This window comes from Acinonyx jubatus, chromosome E2 (assembly GCF_027475565.1).
Source record: "Acinonyx jubatus isolate Ajub_Pintada_27869175 chromosome E2, VMU_Ajub_asm_v1.0, whole genome shotgun sequence".
NCBI lineage: Eukaryota > Metazoa > Chordata > Mammalia > Carnivora > Felidae > Acinonyx > Acinonyx jubatus.
The window spans coordinates 60,518,755-60,539,493 of record NC_069396.1 but is presented as its reverse complement, the minus strand read 5'-3'; the positions used below and the strand labels follow the sequence as shown (position 1 = coordinate 60,539,493).

At 51.0% G+C, this 20,739-nt stretch overlaps 1 protein-coding gene and 1 long non-coding RNA gene across 5 annotated transcripts; both read left to right on the top strand.

Moving 5' to 3' along the window:
- The first annotated feature begins 1,659 nt into the window (after nt 1-1,659).
- On the top strand, nt 1,660-8,233 carry LOC113593383 (uncharacterized). The gene is made up of 4 exons (XR_003413525.2): nt 1,660-4,530; nt 4,653-4,847; nt 5,661-5,803; nt 6,529-8,233. It is a non-coding gene; the product is annotated as an uncharacterized LOC113593383 (long non-coding RNA).
- A 5,705-nt stretch (nt 8,234-13,938) lies between these two features.
- ZBTB45 (zinc finger and BTB domain containing 45) lies at nt 13,939-20,466 on the top strand. Of its 4 annotated transcripts, none has more exons than XM_027037563.2 (3): nt 13,939-14,263; nt 16,463-17,744; nt 19,595-20,466. In XM_027037563.2, exons 2-3 carry the CDS (start codon nt 16,463-16,465, stop codon nt 19,849-19,851), a joined length of 1,539 nt encoding a protein of 512 aa, XP_026893364.1. In that variant the 5' UTR covers nt 13,939-14,263; the 3' UTR covers nt 19,852-20,466. The 4 variants fall into 4 exon arrangements, with proteins under 4 accessions (XP_026893364.1, XP_026893363.1, XP_026893362.1 ...); XM_027037562.2 differs by having other exon boundaries at nt 13,940-14,314; XM_027037561.2 differs by lacking the exon at nt 13,939-14,263 and adding an exon at nt 14,322-14,477.
- Nucleotides 20,467-20,739: the final 273 nt, after the last annotated feature.

Genomic DNA, 20,739 nt, shown 5'->3' with positions numbered 1-20,739 from the left:
GCTGAACCGGGCGCCTACGCGTGGTGGCGGTACAGGCAAGTCTGGCCCTACCGGGAGGGGTGTACCCTTTGTTCCCGGGGGGGTTGGGGGACCGCGGGGCTTTGTCTCTGTGCCTGCCTTTGTTCCAGCCTCGCCGCAGCCCCCAAATCCAGGCCCCGCCCCTCCCCCTTAGATGTATCCGCGGGCCACGCCCCACGATTGAGTGGCCCGCCCTCTCCATGCAGCTAACCCGAGGCCCTTGCCTCAGACTCTTACTTACTTAGATAACAGGGAAGTAAAGTTGACTAGCACGCTGGGTGAGGTGCGAATAGTGATACGTGCTGAGCATTTTCCATAACCCCACCCCTCACTGTGCCCCAAAATCACTGGGAGGGGGTGACTCATACCTACCCTAACCTCTGGGGCAGACACCAGGGTGTCAGGGCCAGTCAAAATATAAAGGTGATGGTAGGAGCGCCTGTGTGGCTCAGTTGGTTGTGTGTCTGACTTTGGCTCAGGTAATCATATCACAGTTTGTGAGTTTGAGCCCTGCACCGAGCTCTCTGCTGTCAGCACAAAGCCCCTTTGGATCTGTGTCCCTCTCTCTCTGCCCCCAACCCCCTATTGCTCTCTCTCTCCCAAAAATAAAAAACATTGAAAAAAGGAAAGTGATGGTAAAGAGTGTAGGAGTGGACTTTCCTAAGCGCTACCCCAAACACCTGTGGGAAGGACAATTCTGGGCAGAAACAAGTGCAGAGGTCCTGAGGCTGACCAGGCACTGAGAGATCAGTGAAGTCAGGAATGGTAGGAGATTTCTGGGGGATCCAAGAGGTTGCTGAACAGCTGCCTAGGGACAGGTTTAGATTGGGTCCTCTGGTATTGCCCTGCAATAGACTATGGCAACTGACCCTGTGCTTTCAGTGATTCCTGCTTTTCTCTCTAAACAGTACCTCCTTCCTCCTGGGCCTAGTACTTTCCTTCCCAATACATGGCAGCCACACAATCAGAGTATAACCACCATATCAGGTACTGGGCCACTGCCAGCTCCATTGTCCAAATGCATAAACCAAGTCTTCTGTAAGTGCTGGGACCATACTGGGGGAGGGGGAATCAACGGGAAACTAGGCTCAGACAGACTGAGAGAAGCACCAGGGGACACCCCAGGCCAAGACAGAACCTTTGCTCAGAAGTCCAGAAGTACATGGCATGACATGGGTACATCTTGGCTCCGTACCCCTCAGTAGGCCAGATCAAGTAGTCAGTGGCACCTTATACTCTCATCCTCTGTGCTTGTTCACCCTTTATAGCATTTCACACTTCCCAGTCCTGGACCACTGGAAACTGTCTATATTCTGGCCTTGCAGCCAGAGCTCAAGGGATAAAACAATGCGTAAGAGTCACTCAGACTGCACCCATGCCAGACATGGCCTGCCCACTGCTTCTTTGGGGCACCTACTTGCAGACAGCCACTCTCTGTCTTACCCAAATTCCACACCTATACCTGGCTTGCCCTGTGAACTTCAGGTGTCACTGCCAAAGCCACTTCCTGGGGAGGTCTTCTGGCTGCATCATTCCAATCTCTTTCTCCATCTTACAGATCTCATCTGGGAACTAGGTAGTTGTGACAGTTGTACAACATCATGAATGTACTTAATGCCACTGGAATTCTTTTCTTTTCTTTTTTTGAAAGAAACAGAACATGTGAAAGTGTGAGCAGGGGACACGGGCAGAGGGAAAGAGAGAGAATCTTAAGCAGGCTTCACATCCAACACGGAGCCTGACGCAGGGCTCGATACCACGATCCTGGGATCATGTCCAGAGCTGAAATCAAGAGTCCAACGCTCAACCGACTGAGTCACCCAGGCGCCCCTGAATTGTATACTTTAAAATACAATTGTATACATAAAATACAGCACCTGGGTGGCTCTGTTGGTTGAGCGTCCGACTCTTGATACCAGCCCATGGTCATGGGATCAAGCCCCGCATCAGGCTCCACACTCACAGCGCAGAGCCTGCTTAGGGATCTCTCTTTCCTCTCTCTGCCCCTCCCCCTGCTCACTTGTGCACTCGTGCTCTCTCTCACAAAATAAATAAACTTTTTTTAAAATAAATGAATAATAAAATGCAATTGAACCTTGGGACACCTGGCTGGCTGTCCATAGAGCATGCTATTCTTTATCTTGGGATTGTGAGTTCAAGCCCCACATAAGATGTAGAAATTACTTAAAAATAAAATCTTAAAGGGGAGTCTGGGTGGCTCAGTCTATTGGGCATCCGACTTCGGCTCAGGACATGATCTCAGTCTGTGGGTTCTAACCCCACATCAGACTCTGTGCTGACAGCTCAGAGCCTAGAACCTGCTTCAGATTCTGTGTCTCCCTCTCTCTCTCTCTCTGCCCCTCCCCTGCTTGTGCTCTCTCTCTCTCTCTCTCTCTCTCAAAAATGGACAAATATTTTTTAAAAAATTTTAACAAGAAAAAATACAGTTACAGTACTATACTGTATTTATAAAAAAAATTCACATGTAAATGGGCCTACCCACACAGTATTTTACCACACACATAAAAATCATTTTTGGGCACACCTGTGTAGTTCAGTCAGTCAAGTGTCCGACTTTGGCTCAGGTCAAGATCTCACGGTTCGTGGGTTCAAACCCCTCATCGGGCTCTGTGCTGACAGCTCAGAGCCTGAAACCTGCTTCAGATTCTGTGTCTCCCTCTCTCCGCCCCTCCTCCACTCATGCTCTGTCTCTCTCTCTCTCTCCTTCAAAAATAAACATTAAAAAAAAATTTTTTTAATCATTTTTTGGTGAGAACCCTAGACTGTCCCTGCTGATCTCCAACCTCACCACCTGACCCCAGCCACACTAGCCAACCTGTTGTTCCCATCTCAGTGCCTTTGCAGGTTCTGTTTATTCTGCCTAGAATATTCCTCCATACCTCTTTCTCACTGATTCCTTCTCTCCCTTCACATTTCAACTAGAGAAAATCAAACTGCTGCATTTACCATGCTGAACCCAGGGCCTGCCCCATAGTAGACACTCAGTAAATGTGTAAAAGAACAAAAAAAAAAAAAAAAAAAGGACAAATTAATGCATGAACATGATGACTGTCTTGACCCTGCCAGTTTTGTGAGCTACAAGATGAGGTTAGGGTTTACTGATTGTTTTTGTTTTTGTTTTTGTTTATTTTAAGTAGGCTCTATGCCCTATGTGAGGCTTGAACTCATGACACCAACATCAAGAGTCACATGCTCTACTGACTGAGCCAGTCGGTCACCCCTGGGCTATCTTACTTTTTAATCTTTTTTTTTTTTTTAATTGAGTTACAATTCACATAACATCAAATTTATCATTTTAGCTTCTTTTTTTTTTTAATGCTTATTCACTTTTGAGAGAGAGAGACAGACAGAGTGTAATCGGGGGAGGGGCAGAGAGGGAGACACAGAATCCCAAGCAGGCTCCAGGCTCTCAGCTGACAGCACAGGGCCCGATGCCAGGCTCAAACCCACAGACTACGAGATCATGACCTGAGCCCAAGTCAGATGCTTAACCGACTGAGCCACGCGGGTGCCCCTCATTTTAGCTATTTTAAAGTATACATTCGATGGCATTTCATACATTCACAATGTTGTACAATCACTACTTCTATCTAGTTCTAAAATATGTTCATCACTTCAAAAGAAAACCTTGTATCCATCAGCACTCACTCCCCATTCCCTCTCCCATCAGACCCTAGCAACCACTAATCCACTGTCTCTATGAACTCTTTAATCTTTTGATAAAGGCTTATAATATGGAGAGAAAAGGTTTATTTATTTTTGAGAGTGCAGCAGGGGAGGGACAGAGAGAGAGAGACAGAGGATCTGAGCTCTTCAGCACAGAGCCCAATGTGGGGCTCAAACTCACAAACCATGAGATCATGACCTGAGCTGAAGTTTACTTAATGGACTGAGCCACCCAGGCACCCCATGGTGAGCATTTCATCACGTATATAATTGTTGAATCACTATGTTGTATACCTGAAACAAATATAATATTGTATGCCAATGACACAAGTAATTTTTTTTAATGTTTATTTATTTTCGAGAGAGAGAGAGAGACAGAGCACAAGTGGGGGAGGGGCAGAGAGAGAAGGAGACACAGAATCGGAAGCAGGCTCTGAGCTTTCAGCACAGAACCTGACATGGGGCTAGAACTCACTAACCATGAGATCATGACCTGAGCTGAAGTCAGACGCTTAACCGACTGAGCCCCCCAGGCCCAATTTTAAATGAGGGGTAACTGGGTAGCTCAGTTGGTAGAGCATGCAACTGTTGATCTCAGAGTTGTTAAGTTCAAGCCCCATATTGGGAATGGAGCCTATGATAAAAAAATTTTTTTTAATGGTTTTAAATGAGACACTAGAGAGCTTGCTGTGGTGACAAAGAAGAGCTTATGTGAGCACACAGTGATATAGCAGCCTCCTACCAGCCAAGACAAGAAGCCTAAGAATGACATCTACTTTGCCAGCACCTTTATCTTGGACTTCCCAGCCTCCAGAACTGTGAGAAGTAAGTTCGGGTTGTTTAAGCCACCCAGCTATGGTACTTTGTAATGGTAGCTTGAGCAAACTGATTGTCAAATTTCCCTCTGCCTCACTCTGATAAGGATGCGTGTGATTTTACATGAACAGCCCACCCGAATACCTCAGGATAATTTCCCCATTTCAAGATCTTTAATTACAATTGCAAAGATTCCATGGCAACGGATGCAGCAGATCCAGAACCACGACTTCCGCCCGAAGTGGAGGAGCAGGACGTCAGCGCGCTGCCGGTGTCCTGCGCTGGGGAGAGCAGATGAAGCGCCCCCGGCCGCCTGGATTTAACGTGTAGGTGCCGCTCCTGGAGCTGTTAACTTCGAGTCTAGCTTGAATTATGGGATTTGGGGGGACCGTTTCACTTAATTACCACTAGTTTTGAAATGTCTTTGTGAGTAGGGTTGGCACGGATGCACCAATACGGAAGGAGAGGGGTCACTTATCTGTGTTCCTATGGAAACTATTTGAATATTTGTTTTATATGGATTTTTATTCACTTCACTAAAGAATGCCCCTCAGCTGCTGGGCAAGCATTTGTAGCTTGTGCGTCAGCAGAATGGGCAAAAGCTTAGTGCTGTGACTTGTTTTAAAAATAAAGTATCTTGGGGGGCACCTGAGTGACTCAGTCGGTTAAGCATCCAACTATGGCTCAGGTCATGATCTCACGGTTTGTGTGTTTGAGCCCCACATGAGGCTCTGTGCTGACAGCTCAGAGCCTGGAGCCTGCTTTGGATTCTCTGTCTCCCTCTCTCTCTGCCCCCGCCACCCCACCCCCCCCGCCGTCTCTCGCTCTCAAAAATAAACATTAAATTTTTTTTAATAATAAATAATAATAAATAAAAATAAAGTATCTTGAAATAATTGGGGGAAAAAACACAACAATTGCAAAGATTCCTTTTCTTAATATATAACACTTCAAGGGGCCAGGGATTAGGATGTATATATTTTTAGGGACCATTTTTCTGCCTCCTGCAGTCCACATTTCACAGATGGGAAAACCAATCTTCAGAGAATAGGAGTTGTCCATAGCCCCACGGGCTGCAGGAGTCCAACCCACTTTGGTCTCAGGGTGCCCTCACCCTTTCCATCTGCTTCCTTCCCAAGGGAATCTGCGACTCCCAAGCAGGGCAAGGAGGGAAAGGACAGGAGACTTCCACAACCCAGAATTTCATCCCTTTTCCTGCAGAAAGGAACCAGGGCTCCTGGGAGAAATGATTGATTCCAAAACTAAACAGAGAAAGTCCCAGGTGAGCCTGCAACATCTTGTTATGCCACAAAATAAACACCCAAAGAATAACAGGAATATATTAAAAGGACACAGAAACCAAACCTGATGTCACAACTCAAGTATCAGAAAAATACTGATGGTCTTTGGCTGACATACAATGAATCCACCCTACACGAGTCCTTAAGTGTTCTCAAAAAGGAGAGAGCTAGGAAAGTAAGCCCATCTGTCACCATATGATATCACTTTTGACTGGCCCCTTGCTCTGGGAAATCAACACTGATCCTGCCTTTCCAAGGGGAACTGTATTTGATGGTAACACGTGGCCCCAGTTCTTGCTTAGATAATTAAATTCTGGAATTCATAAAATATCATTTTCCAACCCATTGTGAGATTCCTGAGCAGGTCAAGATTATCAATTGTATACAATATGAGGTGACTAGAGGGTGTGGTATGAATATGATCATCTGGGAGGGGACACATGAGTGGAAGTAGACAGTCAGGCTGTCACTACCCCCACATTAGGGTCAGAAACACTAAGATTCTTCATGAGATGCAATGGGACCCATCCAACATGCTCTGACAGGTTGTAGCCAGTAATGTTTGGCCTGAAACCCAAATCTCTAGATCTAGTTTCTCATCTATGAAATGCTGGAAGAAGGGAGAGAAGTAGCCAGTGGGCCCATCCAGAAGCAAGAGATGTCCTACCAGAAACTGAGGTCCACTGTCCTCTATTTGTTTTCACAGAGGGAGCTGTAAATCTCTAGCCAGACACCAGATCAATGGCTTCCAGGGTGGAACAGAAATGGATGCAGACTGTACAAAGGAAGTTTTAAGGTGAAGGATAACGTTCTAAACCTGCTTGTGGTGGTGTGCCTGGCTGGCTCACTTGGTGGAGAATGTGACTCTTGATCTCAGGGTTCTGAGTTCACGCTGCACGGTGGGTGTACAGATTACTTAAAAAGAAAGAACTTGGAGTGCTTGAGTGGCTCAGTTCATTGGGCGTCTGGCTCTTGGTTTTAGGTAGGTTCATGATTTTACAGTTTGTGAGTTTGAGCCCCTCATCGGGCTCTATACTGACAGTGCAGAGCCTGCCTGAGGTTCTCTCTCTCTCCCTCTCTCTCTCTGCCCTTTTCCCCCTCTCTCTCTTTCAAAATAAATAAATTATATAAATAAATAAGCAAATAAATATAAATAAATAAACAAACAAACAAACAAACAAATAAATAAATAACTTTGGTGTGGGGCACCTGGGTGGCTCAGTTGGTTAAGCATTGAACTCTTGATTTTGGCTCAGGTCATGATCTCACTGTTCGTGGGATCAAGCCTTACATCAAGCTCTGTGTTGGCAGCACAGAGCCTGCTTGAGATTGTCTCTCCCTCTCTCTGTGCCCCTCCCCTGCTTGTGCATGCAGGCACACACTCTCTCTCTCAAAATAAATAAAGATAAAATATTTTTTAAAAAACTTTTTAAATAAAAATAAATTAAACTGGATTGTGGTGATAGCTGCACCATGATGAATATTAATTTGCTCAGAAGCTTTGAAGGCTACCTGCAATGGGTGTATTTTATGGCATATAAACTATACTTTATGGGCATCTGGCTGGCTCAGTCAGCATCCAAGCATCCAACTCTTGATCTTAGGGTTGTGAGTTCAAGCCCCACATTGGGTGTAGAGATTACTGAAAAAAAAATTAATTAATTAATAAAACAATAGTTTAAACTAGGTGCGCCTGGGTGGGTCAGTCGGTTAAGCATCTGACTTTGGCTTGGGTCATGATCTCACGGTTTGTGAGTTTGAGCCCCATGTCCGGGCTCTGTGCTGACAAACGGCTCAGAGCCTAGAGCCTGCTTCAGATTCTGTCTCTCTCTCTCTCTCTCTCTCTCTCTCTCTCTGCCTCTCCCCTGCTGGTGCTCTGTCTCTTTCTCTCTCTCAAAAATAAATAAACATTTAAAAATTATTAAAAAATAGTTTAAACTATACATTAATACAACTTTCATACAAATGGCATGGACAATAATAACATGAAAAGAAATTCTACATTCTACGTCATAAGGGAAGTGCAAATTGAACCAGTTCACATCCACTTAAAAAAAAAGAGAGAGAGGGGTGCCTGGGTGGCTCAGTCTGGTAAGCATCTGACTTTGGCTCAGGTCAAGATTTCATGGTTTGTGAGTTCAGGCCCCGCATCGGGCTCTGTGCTGACAGCTCAGAGGCTGGAGCCTGCTTTGGATTCTCTGCCTCCTTCTCTCTCTGCCCTTCCCCAACTTGTGCTCTCTCTCTGTCTCTCAAAATTAATGTAAAAAAAAAAATTTTTTTTTAAAGGACAATAGCAAGTGATGGAAGGGATATGGAGGACTTGGAATACTCCTTTATTGCTGGTGGGAATGTAAAATGGTGCACTACCTATAAAAAAAAAAGTTTGGCTATGCCTCAAACAGTTAAACATAGATTTAACATATGATCCAGCAATTAACTTATAGGTATATACCTCCCCAAATTGAAAACATGTTCAAACATGTTCCTTGTACAGGAATTTATAGCAGCACTACATAGCCAAAGGTATAAACAACTCAATGTCCATCAAACGACGGCTGGAAAAATGGATAAATAGATGTATTTCCATACAATGGAGTCTAACTCAGCCATAAAAAGAAATGAATTGATACGTACTACAACATAGATGAACCTTGAAAAGATCACACCAATTAAAAGAAATCAGACATGGGGCGCCTGGGTGGTTCAGTTGGTTGAGCCTCCGACTTCAGCTCAGCTCAGGTCATGATCTCATGGTTCGTGAGTTCGAGCCCCGCGTTGGGCTCTGTGCTGACAGCTCAGAGCCTGGAGCCTGCTTCAGATTCTGTGTCTCCTTCTCTCTCTGACCCGCCCTGGTTCATGCTCTGTCTGTCCCAAAAATAAATAAACATTAAAAGAAAAGAAAAGAAAAGAAAAGAAAAGAAAAGAAAAGAAAAGAAAAGAAAAGAAAAGAAATAAAAGAAATCAGACATGAAAGATCACATATTATACGATTCCATTTATATGAAATATCCAGAATATGCAAACTTATGGAGACAGGAAGTAGATTAGTCATTGCCAAGGGCTGAGGAAGGGGAAAATGAGGAGTTACTGCCAATGGGTACAAGTTTTTATTTATTTTTTTAAGTTTATTTATTTATTTTGAGAGAGAGAGCAGGGCAGGGGCAGAGAGAGAGGGGAGAGAGAATCTCAAACAGACTCCATGCTGTCAGCACAGAGCCTGATGCGGGGCTCAAACCCACAAACCATGAGATCATTACCTGAGCTGAAACCAAGAGCCAAATGCTTAACTGACTGAACCACCCAGGCTCCAAAACAAGTTTTTATTTTGGATTGAGCAAAATGTTTTGGAATTTGATAGAGATACTGGTTACATAACATGTAACTATACTAAAATCCATTGAATTGTTCACTTTAAAATGGTTAATTTTGTGTTATGTGAATTTCACCTTAATTTTAAAAGGGTGAGGGAGCTTCTAGACCAACAGGGAGCAAGGAACCTGAGCAGTTCTGAATGGGTTCCTGGCAGAGACAAATGACCTGTCAAAGCTCATTTGTGAATAATTGGTGACTTGGGGATGGGGACCAAGCATGCTAAGGAATGAGGAAGCTTCCAAAGACAGGCAACTAGGAAACCACCCTTGTTTTTAAAAGATGCATCCTGACGTTAAAAGAGAAGGATAGATACAGTGTCTCGAGCACAAAGAGGGTAGCATGGAGAATAGACCAAGTCATGAAGGAGGGCATGGGTCCAGCGGGAGGGCAGCTGAAAGAAACAGGGCTAGAGACTTTTCTGCCTCAGTTGCCTACCGTGACAGGGAAATGCTTTTTAGACCAAAGCCAAGGGCACAACAAAAAATCCAACTAAACAAATTTAACAACATCTAGGTGGCACAGAAGCCTAAAGCAAAGTGACCCAGACCTCGTATTGTGTGATTTCATTGATGTGAAATGTCCAGCACAGGCTAATCTATGGTGACATTAGATTAGTGGTTGCCTGGGACAGGGAATAGGGAATCACAGCAAATGGGTGGAGGTATCTCATTGGGGATGATAGAAATGTTTTAAAACAGGAGGATGCTAAGGATTACACACATGGTAAATTTACTAAAAATGACTGAATTTTAGGGACACGTGGCTGGCTCGATCAGAAGAGCATGCAACTCTTGGTCTAGGGGTGGTGAGTTTAAGGCTCATTAAAAAAAATAAGTAAACTTGGGGTGCCTGGGTGGCTCAGTCGGTTAAGCATCCAACTTCAGCTCGGGTCATGATCTCACAGTCTATGAGTTGGAGCCTCCCCCCTCCCCTGTTGGGCTCTGTGCTGACAGCTCAGAGCCCGGGGCCTGGTTCGGATTCTGTGTCTCCCTTTCTTTCTGCCCCTCCCCTGTTCATGCTCTGTCTCTCTCTGTCTCAAAAATAAATAAACGTTAAAAAAAAATTTTTTTAAAATTGTTACACGTAAATAAAAACATATTAATCTGGATTCAGTGGATCCTTTAAACTGGGGGTAGGGGTGCCTCATGGCTCAGTCAGTTAATCTTTATGATCAGGTCATGATCTCAGGGCTGGTGAGTGAGTTCGCATCAGCTGTGCTGACAGCTCAGAGCATGGAAACTGCTTCGGATTCTGTCTCCATCTCTCTCTGCCTCTCCTATGCTAATGTCTGTCTGTCTGTCTGTCTCTCTCAAATACAAATAAACATTTAAAACATTTTTTAACTTGGAGTAAAACAAGAGGCCTTTAAGGGACAGAAGTACCCAGGTGTGCCACCTCGAGGGGCTTTCTTCTTTGCCTAAAGGCTTTACTTAAAAAAAAAGAAAAGAAAATTTTAACTTTTGTTTTCTTGTGTGTGTGTTTATTAAAAATAAGACCAAAAAAACAAAAAACAAAAAACAAAAAAACCAAAAAAACCCAAAAAAACAAAAGGGACAAAACAAGAACATTGCTAATTTGGGGATGTGAGTGCTCCAGTGTAGGAGCGCTATATTGTACTCTGCATTTCTTGTTTTTTGTTTTGTTTGTTGTTTTGTTTTGTTTTTAATTTTCAAAATTAATTCAAAGGCCCAGTACAGGACCCGGTTAAGGGACCCAGAAGAAGTGACAATGGTAGTTGGGTTATTATGATTATTTAGTTTAGGTCTCCTACTTCCTACGTGATTTCCTCAGGCTTTGGTCCACAGACTAGCAGGATGTTCTTGTTTTTTTACATATGAAAGCAAATTAAACTTTTTCTATGTGGCAAATATTCCTCACCCCCATCTCCACCTCCACCCCCTCCTCAACGGTCCTTGATCCTTGTCCGGATGTTTCTTTTTTGGTAAGTCCTATAGGCCCCTTGCTTCATCTGACCCATTGCTCCTATCACCTTTATACACTCCACCAAGGCCTGGGTCCGGGTTTCCTGCCAGCCCTCATCCAAGCTGCAACTTCCAAGACCTTATTGGTTTAGAAATGGGATCCTGCCACTGCCCTTCCCCCATCCCAAAAGGCTCCTCATTTCCTCTCAGTCCTGTCAGGAGAGCTAAGTCCCCCACTGCTGGTACTGGCCTTGCCTGGGACGTCCCTCAGTCTCTACCCTATCTGCCTTGTACTGGGAAGCATTTTTCCAGAGACGAGCTTTATGGCTGACCCCCGGCAAGGGGAAGCTCCTGACAGAAGTGTGTGAATTCAGGTGAATCTTGGGGCCTGCATCCCACATCTGGCACTATCCAGCCCCGCTAGCACTGAGCACTGGGCTTTACCTGGGGGCAGTGGCTGCCACAGAAGGAGGCCCCTGTGTGAGAAGCTGGCCTAGTAGTAATGGAGGGTGGAGGGAGGTTGGGAACTCTGAGCTGGGAGTAGAGACTGAGCCTTCTGGCCTAAGCTGTGTGTGTGGTGGTAAGGGTGTGGTAGGGGGTGAGGGGCAGGTCCTGCCTCCCCCGGGCAGCTGATGAGGCCCAGTCAATTAGGAGCTTAATATCTTCTCCTTTCATGTGTCTGTGACCATTGCAACCTTACAGGTTCTTCCCTTGATGGTCTGTCAGCCAGTGTCACCTGCCTCTTCTCATCACCTACTGGTTCCAAGACTCTAGGACCTGGCTTAGGATTTTCAATATTTGCAGGTCACATTGACCCCTCCTTGGCTTATTAAACCTGTGTCCTTTGATATACTATTTATTCCTCCAATTGCATGCACAACTACTGAGACAAGGTCTTTGGAGAGGAAAGCAAAATAGATGTCTTCTTGAGGCTTGTGTCACTGGAGGCTGCAGCTCCCACCTCCCTTGCTGCCTGAGCAGTGTCAGGGTTTGTGTTTCTCCCTTCTGCCTCCTACTGGGCCAGTTACTCCATCTCACCCTCAACACTAAGACCTTCTCTGAAGCCACCATGTCCTCTCCTTCCTACTCTGTATCTGTCCCCTTCTGGCCTTCCCATTGAGGTCTGAGCAGCCATTGCTGTCTTTTAAGCCTCCTGTTTTGCTGCCCCACTAGATCCACTACCTTCCCCTCAGTCCTTCAAACCTGCAGATGGGACTTTGGTCCTCCCCCCCTCCACTCTCAACATCCGCAATCTCCATAGCAACTCCCACTTGCCTCACCCTAGGGAAGCCACCCTCCCTCCTCAGAGACCTCATACATGCTTCTCTACTGGCCTGATGCTGTTCCAGCCATGTGTCTGGATGTTTGTTTCCCTCTCTCACCCCCAAGTGCCTCTGCTTGTAGGATGGAGTAATGAGACCACCAAGCTGGATGATAAATGCTGGTGAGGCAGAAATGAAGCATTCAGCAAGAGAGAGGCAAGGGGAAAGGATTCATCAGATAGGAAAACAGTGGCATTATCAGACACTTACTGTGTGCGGGCCCTAAGTCTCTGGCAGCTGTATTCATTTTCTATTGTTACTTAACAATTACCACAAATTCAGTAACTTAAAACGACACCCATCTATTAGCTTACTGTTCTGCAGGTTAGACACCCAGGCAGTGGCCTCTGATCCAGGTCTCACAAAGGCTGCAATCAAGTTTGGGGCAGGGCTGGGCTCTTATTCAGAAGCTCTAGGGAAAAATCAGCTTCCCAGTTCATTCAAGTAGTTAGCAGATTGCAATTCCATGCAGTTGTAGACTGGGGCCCCTATTTTTTTTTTTTTTTTTTTTTTTGCTAGCTGTCATGTGGTCCTCTTCTCAGATTCTAGAATTTCCCCCTATATTTCTTGTCACATGCCCCCCTCCAGCTTCAAATCCCCTGGAATCCTTCTAACTTCAACACATCTATAGATGTGCCCAATACAGTTGCCCAGCAGCTGACCAAGGTGGGAGGCAGGTCCTCTGATCTTGTCCCCATACTGGAGGCTAAGTCAGCACCCCTCCCCCCACGCTGGACCCCACACCTGCTGCATAAGGCATGGGGTCCACTGAGGTCTCAGGGAAATCTTCTGACCTTTACGTCCTCCTGCCTTGCCTCTAGACCCCAGGAACAAAGCATAAGGCTAGGCCAGCCCACCACTCCAGTCTCACCATCCAGCCTGGTTCATAGGTGTCCTGGGTAGCTAGCCCCATCTCAGGGTCTTTGCAGACCAAGTCTGTTTCCTCTGCCCACACAACTCTTCCCACATATTCTGTCCCCTAAAGTGACTTCTGATCTTTGGAGTCTGGTTGGACACCACGGTCTTGGCAGATGTACTATCCATCTCACCCCCACTTTCCTTTTATTCTGAGGTGTGTCCCAGAGCGCTGAGTGCAGAAGGCATTCAGTTCAAAATCCATTCATTCGTTCGTTCATTACTCGCCCTGGGGCGGGTGGGCCTGGTGGGTGTGTGAGGAGGTAGGGGTCATAGAGACAGGTTGCCTCCACCTTCTACCTGGGACACAGGCTTGAGGGGCGGAAAGGATGGAAGATGGGAGCCAGGGCCTGGGGTGGTGTCTGCTCCCTCATTCCACTCGTAGCTACCGGCAGGTGTGGAGTTCGGCTGCAGGAATATCTCTTTTGCAGTCCACGCAGGGCTGGAGTCCGATGGACCAGGGGTGAGCCCTACTCCTGCCTCCACTCTTGCTCTGGGGAGAAGGCCGCCACCTGGGGTCGCAATGGAGTCTAAACCAGCCAAGACCCATCTAGGGCTTCAGACCGCCTTCCCAGCCTTTGTCGCCTTGCAGCAGCTCTACACAGCCGGGAGCGCACGAAGGCGTGGCCCGCAGATTGACAGCGCAGGCCCCGGCGCATCCCAGTCCCTAGGGCGACGCCGGAAGCGTGTCCTGGCCGAGACATTCCTTGCTGCCCCGCAGCCCGAGCCTCGGCGACTTTAGTTGCGACTCGGTCGAGAGCAGGAAGTTCAATACCTACCGGCCTGAAGCGGCGGCTGATCGCCATAGAAACACCGGAAACGTGCTCCGACCTAGCGCTTCCCTGCGCCACAGCGGCTGCGGACTTCGGTTCCGCCGGTGTCGCAGCCTGAAAGTGTGGCCTTGGCGGTGGTGAGCGGGAGAAGGCCAAGTCCCGGCCTGGTGCCTGAGAAGGAGCCGGAGGTGGGGTCGGGCGGGCATCCCCCTGCTGCTGGGCCGGCGGGCAGGCCGGGGCGTGCCCAGGGGAGGGCGCCGGCGCTAGGTTTGGAGTGCACGCTGTGGACGTGAGGGGGCGCTGCAGGATGGGGGCATGGCTCTGGCTAGCGCGCGGAGGCGGGAAATACAGGTTGGCCGGGTCTGGAGCGGGGGCAGCCCGAGCGGATCAGAGAGGGGGCTTTGGGGTTAGGGTAGGGAGCGAGCAATGGAGCAGAGTATGGGAAAGAGTGCTTGGAGCAAAGCGCATGGCGTGGGCAAAGGCGTGGCAGCGAGAATGCGGCGCCATACCCGGGAGGGTGGGCCTTTGTTCTGAGGCGCCAAGAAGACCCTGCTGCGTCTGGACTGAGAGATCACAGACCGGGAGCAGGGTGGAAGTGGGTCGGAAAAGGCAGGCTTCAAGCCGTATGGGTTGATGCGCAGGTTTCTGCCCCAGTCGCCCAGACACAGATTTGAAGGTCTTTAGACGGTGGGTGAATAAAGACGGGAAAAAGTGATGTGGCATAGATAACGATATGTGCAAAGACTTGGCTTTTTTGACCAATTGCCAAGAATTAATTCATCACCATGGAGGGCTCTGAGCAGAGGAGGGTCCCGATCTGTCAGGTCTGAACAGGCTCCCTCTGGCTGTCGCGTGGGGGAATAGACCGAGGGTGGGGGGGGGGGGGGAACACAAGGAAATGACTCCCATCAGCCTCCACCAATGGTACCGGGGCAGTGGAGGTGTGCGAAGTGATTTGAGGGTAAGATATAGAACATGCAAGAAAGGGAGGGGTCTGGACCCAGAAGAGGAAAGGTGGTTTGGGTAAGAGGAGCCAGAGGGGGTGAGTCTGAGACCCCATTAGACCAGGAAGGTTAAGAGAAGCCACACTCCAGGGCTGTGTGACCCGGCCTGAACTAGGCTGGTGGAGTGAGAGTGAGTGTCAGGGTGTGGCCTGTGTCCCGACTGTCCTCCCCTAGACTGGAGTTGTGTGTGGCTTGGGTACAGGATGAGCCAAACCCATCTTTGTTTGGTAGAGGGGAAACTTAGCCTAGTGAGCATGGTGCCTACTTGATGAGTGATGACGGGTGAAGTATCAGAGCTTCTCAGATTCCCAGAGTCCCCTGGGGAGCGGTAGCCCCTCCCCTTTCTGGTGTCTGAGCGTGGGCAGTGCTGGGATTAGGAAGCTAAAGTTTTGACAAGAATCATCCGGGTTGCTCAGACATGCTGATCTGGAGGCCGCTGCTATTCCACCTTTCCCTTCCCAATCACACACCCTTCAAAGTCCACACAAGCCCCCTCTCTACACCACACCCACACCTTGTGCCTTCCAGGCTATATCAAGATTCCAAGATGCACCAGGCTGCAGGGGGCACCTCCCTACCTGCTGCGTTGGGGTCTGCCAGAGACCTTGTATTTTTTCTTCTGTGGAATGCCTGCCAGGCTAATGCCCTACTTACTCTCAACCCTTTGTGACCACGCACACCCTGAGACGCTTAGCCCAGGAGGCAGGTCGTGCCATCCCGCCCCTGCGAAGACCTCTGTATACACTAGTTAACATAACCCAATTCCGAGGCAACAGACTTTGGTCTCCACAGGGTCTTGAATGCTCCAAGGTTGGATGATGTAGTAAAGGGAGATCAAAAAGAAGCTGAGAGTGGGAGGAATCACAGCCAGCCCTGACGCGGAGTGGATAAGGTGTGACAGCCAGTTCGGGATGGGCATCCCTGCCCTCTTCTCCACAGAGCTGCTCCCTGGAAGGGGGACATGGGGAAGGTTTATGGATACTGGAGTTAGGGCGAGGAGGGTGTGAACCAGTATAGGGGAAGCTGAGCTCTGGACCCTCTGCTGGGCAGTAAGCAAGACTGGGAGGGAGCCAGATATTTGGTATTCCCAACCTTCTCCCAGGGGTGTGCTGGGAGTTTCCTAGGTGGAGCTGCAGAGGTCCTGGAGTCTGGGGGTGGGAGTTGGGGGTAGTCCTGTATATGGGAACAGGGCTCGAGGGGCCTTTTGGGAAGGGCTGGGACTGTGGTGCGCCCATGGGCCTTGTCCCGCAATAAGGGCTCAAGGGGCAGGGACAATGAGGCGGGGAGGGGGGGGCCCTGGCTGATCTTCCCCCCCCCCCCAATCCGGTGCAGATGGCTGCAGCAGAGGCGGTGCACCACATACACCTGCAGAACTTCTCCCGCTCGCTGCTCGAGACCCTCAACGGGCAGCGGCTGGGTGGTCACTTCTGCGACGTGACTGTGCGGATCCGTGAGGCTTCGCTGCGTGCCCACCGCTGCGTGTTGGCTGCTGGCTCACCCTTCTTCCAGGACAAGCTGCTGCTCGGCCACTCCGAGATCCGCGTGCCGCCAGTGGTGCCGGCGCAAACGGTGCGCCAGCTCGTCGAGTTCCTCTACAGCGGCTCGCTTGTAGTGGCACAAGGCGAAGCGCTGCAGGTGCTCACGGCCGCGTCGGTGCTGCGCATCCAGACGGTCATAGACGAGTGCACCCAGATCATCGCCCGCGCCCGAGCCCCGGTCCCCGGCGCGCCCGCGCCCCTGCCCACGCCCGTGCCCCCACCTCTTGCACCTGCGCAGCTACGCCACCGCCTGCGCCACTTGCTGGCCGCGCGCCCTCCGGGCCACCCCGGTGCCGCGCATAGCCGCAAGCAGCGCCAGCCCGCGCGCTTGCAGCTGCCGGCGCCCACTGCGCCCACCAAGGCGGAGGGGTCGGAAGTCGACCCCTCCCTACCCGCGGCCACAGACGACGGCGGTGACGGCGAGGAGGACACCGATGATGAAACCGACGGCGAGGACGGCGAAAGCGGCGGCCCAGGAGAGGGCCAAGCGCCCCCTTCCTTCCCAGACTGCGCTGCCGGCTTCCTCACCGCCGCCCCTGACAGCGCGTGCGAGGAGCCGCCCGCACCCGCCGGCCTTTCGGACTATGGCGGCGCCGGCAGGGACTTTCTTCGGGGCGCTTCGGCGGCCGAGGATGTGTTCCCCGAGAGCTACGTCTCCGCTTGGCAAGATGAGGATGGCACCGCGGCGGAAGCCTGTCCCGCCGAGACGCCGGCCCCGCCTGACTGTGTCCTGTCTGGATCCCGAGCCCCAGGCGTGAAGACCCAGGGGCCACCTGTCTCACTTTTCCCCTTTCATCTGGGCGCTCCTGGGCCACCTGCGCAACCTCCTCCCGCACCCTCGGGGCCTACTCCTGCGCTCCCTTCCGCCTTCTATCCCACACTCCAGCCAGATGCGGCCCCTAGCGCTCCTGCTCCTCCGGGGGAGGCCCCAGCCCCGCCCACCGCTCCCGCTGCGGCCCCCTCGGCCACCCCTGCCAGAGCCCCGGGTTCCGAGCCGCCTGCCTATGAGTGCAGTCACTGCCGAAAGACGTTCAGCTCGCGGAAAAACTACACCAAGCACATGTTCATCCACTCGGGTGAGCCAGGATGGGTCTCTGAGCCCTTTGGTCATTGGAGATTCAAGCCTGAGGGGTGATTGGGCACTAGGCAAGTGGGGTGGAGGCACTCATGTAGTTATGTTGCTTTTTCTTGACCCCAGTGGAACCTGGAAATTGAGCCCCAAGTGCGATGTGTGTGGGGGAGGGGAAACCGCATCCACATGGAGAAGCAGGTTCTCCTGCCCAACCCCTATTTCAATGTATTGGTGCAGGGAGAATCCTCAGGCTAGGTTAAGGAGCAGGAACTTGCCCAGAGCTTTTGGAAAGCTGGCAGTGGAGCTTTTGGTCACCACGATGAAGCTTGGGATGGGCAGGAGGGATGGAGCCTTGGCAGGAATATGTGGCCAGGTAGGGGAGTCTCCTTGGTCTCCCTGGCTGTCAGTGGGTCCTGTGACTGGCACTGGATGTGAGGGGAGAGTGGGTTTGCTGGCCTAGCCTTCGGAGCTGGCAGAGAGGTGGCCTGATCGCGGCTGGAGGGAGATGGGGCTGCAGTGTGGGGACCCCACAGCTGCAGAGGGAGGAAAAGGGAGCTCCTCGAAGACCACTGAGAGTACCCCTAAACCCTTGGAGTGTCTGGGAGGTGGCTCTTTACTGGCTCAGGGAGAGGTAGAGAGTGTGCTAGGTGGTGCACTGGAGATTATGGAGCTAGGGGCTGAGGTGGTGGCTGGCAGGTCCTGGATGTGTCACAGGGTGTTCAGGGTGCTCCCTAGAGGCTCAGGTAGAGGACAAGAGTATGGAATGTCAAAGACTGCTTGCAGGGCCAAACTGGATGTTGTTAGGAAAAGCAAAGGTTTGGCTGGAACACCTGTAGGAGTGGAGTGGGGAGTTCTGCAGGGCCAGGAACTTGGGATTTCACTGTGAATGTTGGAGAAGGCATCAGTGATCTGAAGTGGGAAGTGAGTGAGATGTGATTTAGTTTTAAATCCCTACCTGGCTGTCTTGGGGTTGAAGGAGAGAGGATATAGATGTAGCCTGTGGAGAGCTGTCAGGGGCCCCAAGGTAGTACCAGCCAAGATTTGCCAGCTTCATGTGGCCTTAGCCAGGTGCAAGGCCTGGTCTGGGGGAACTCCCTGCCCAGGCGCTGCCCTGCAGCCCTCTGCCGCTGAGATAGGTGGGTTTTTTGTTTTGTTTTGTTTTTCTTTGTTAATACCTGATGAATCTAGGGGCCAATACAGCCAGCCTCCCCCTTCTCTGATCAGGGTAAAGGGGGCAGCCTACTCTGGCACCCCAGGTACGTTATAGCTGCCAGCAGACAAGGGTTTTCTGGGCAACAGGGCTTCCAGCAGGAACTGGGCAGGTATGCCTGCGTCCCTCACAGTGTAAGTGTGCTGGGCCTTGCCAGACTGTTACCAGAATGGTGGCCAGCGATCAAAGTACAGAATGCTCCATGGGCATGGCAGGAGTTAGGGGAAGGGAGGTTCCTGGAGGTGGGGGAGACCTCAGTGGTCAGTCCTGTCAGGCAACGATGTCCCAGACCAGCAGGATTCCCTGTTGGGAGGATACCTGTTAGAGTTGAGGGCCCCTGACGGTGGTATCCTGGTATTACGGTAAGGGTCCGGGAACGCGGCATCCCCGCTGAGTGGGGAGACATACTGGGTCATGGCGGGGGGGGGGGGGGGCGAGGAGGGGCGGGGGGGGAGGGGTTCCCTGTTGGGCCGGAAGGTCCAGGAGTGAGGAATGGTCCGGGAGTGGAAGGGGTGTCCCTTAAGGGCAGAGGGATTCAGGGTTGATGGGCAGTTTGGGAAGAGAGGGGAGTCACTGCCCGTCAAAGGCTCCCCGGGGCTCCTTCCCAGATGACATACGTGCGCGGCATGCCCTGTCGCCCACAGGGGAGAAGCCCCACCAATGCGCCGTGTGCTGGCGATCTTTCTCGCTGCGCGACTACCTGCTGAAGCATATGGTCACGCACACAGGCGTGCGCGCCTTCCAGTGCGCTGTCTGCGCCAAGCGCTTCACGCAGAAGAGCTCACTCAACGTGCACATGCGCACGCATCGGCCCGAGCGCGCGCCGTGCCCCGCCTGCGGCAAGGTCTTCTCACACCGCGCGCTGCTGGAGCGCCACCTGGCCGCGCACCCTGCACCTTGATCCAGGCCTGGGCCCGGCCACGCCTGCCGCGGGATTGACCACGCTCCCGCGCTGTAGGCCAACCCCTGCAGGTCCGCGACCTCCTGTGGAACTAGGCCACTACCACTGCGGAACCGGTAACACCCCTGCCGAGCCGCTTCACACCTGCCTGGACGCCTTGACCACGTTCCCACTACCAAACCACGTTTTCCCCAGAGCGCAGGCCCTCCCTCTGCTACCACCCTTCTTTCCAGACCTGACCAGGGGTTCAGCCTGCCTTACTACTGTACTCCTTCGTACTCGGACCCTCCTGATAGTGGCAGGCTGGGGATGGGGTTGGTCAGAGACCCGACCATCCCTGAGAACTGGATCATCTCCAGCCTAAACTGGGCTCTCAGACCCTTGGGCCAGACCCAAGATTTGTGGCTCTGACTCCTTGCGTGAGTGTGGGTTCTGGAGCTGCTCCTCTCTGCCCCAGTGTCAAGCTGGGTAAGAACCCTGGCTCCCCACCCCGAACTACCCCTCCCTCAATCTGGTGTCTAAGGGGGCTCAGTGGACCCATCATGGATTGGGGTCGGGCCTCGGGACTCCTGCTCTCTAATAAAGTACTGTGGGCCATGGGTCCGAAACCCGGAAGCTCTGAGCTCCCAGATGGGTGCGTTTCTGTCCGTCACACACTGACTGTGGCAGTCGGGACTCAGTGCCCCCGGCTCTGGGCAACACTGCTGCCACCTACTGGGCTCCCTGGGCAGAGACAGGACGGTAGGCTTGGCCATTTCAGGGAGGGTGTGGGATGCACAAATGACTGGTGCTTGACTCCTCTAGAGCCCTTGCCCTGTGGGGAGAGGTGTAGGCCAGGCCTGAGATGCGTCTGGGAGAGAGAGGCCACATGTGGGAAACCCTCAGAAT

Excerpts from the sequence above, each read along its gene's own strand:
- ZBTB45 (XM_027037560.2), top strand. The coding sequence starts at position 14,593 with ATGGCGTGGGCAAAGGCGTGGCAGCGAGAATGCGGCGCCATACCCGGG. Across the intron at positions 14,722-16,462 it reads AGACCGGGAGCAGGGTGGAA|ATGGCTGCAGCAGAGGCGGT; the intron begins GTGGGTCGGAAA and ends AATCCGGTGCAG. Across the intron at positions 17,745-19,594 it reads GCACATGTTCATCCACTCGG|GGGAGAAGCCCCACCAATGC; the intron begins GTGAGCCAGGAT and ends TGTCGCCCACAG.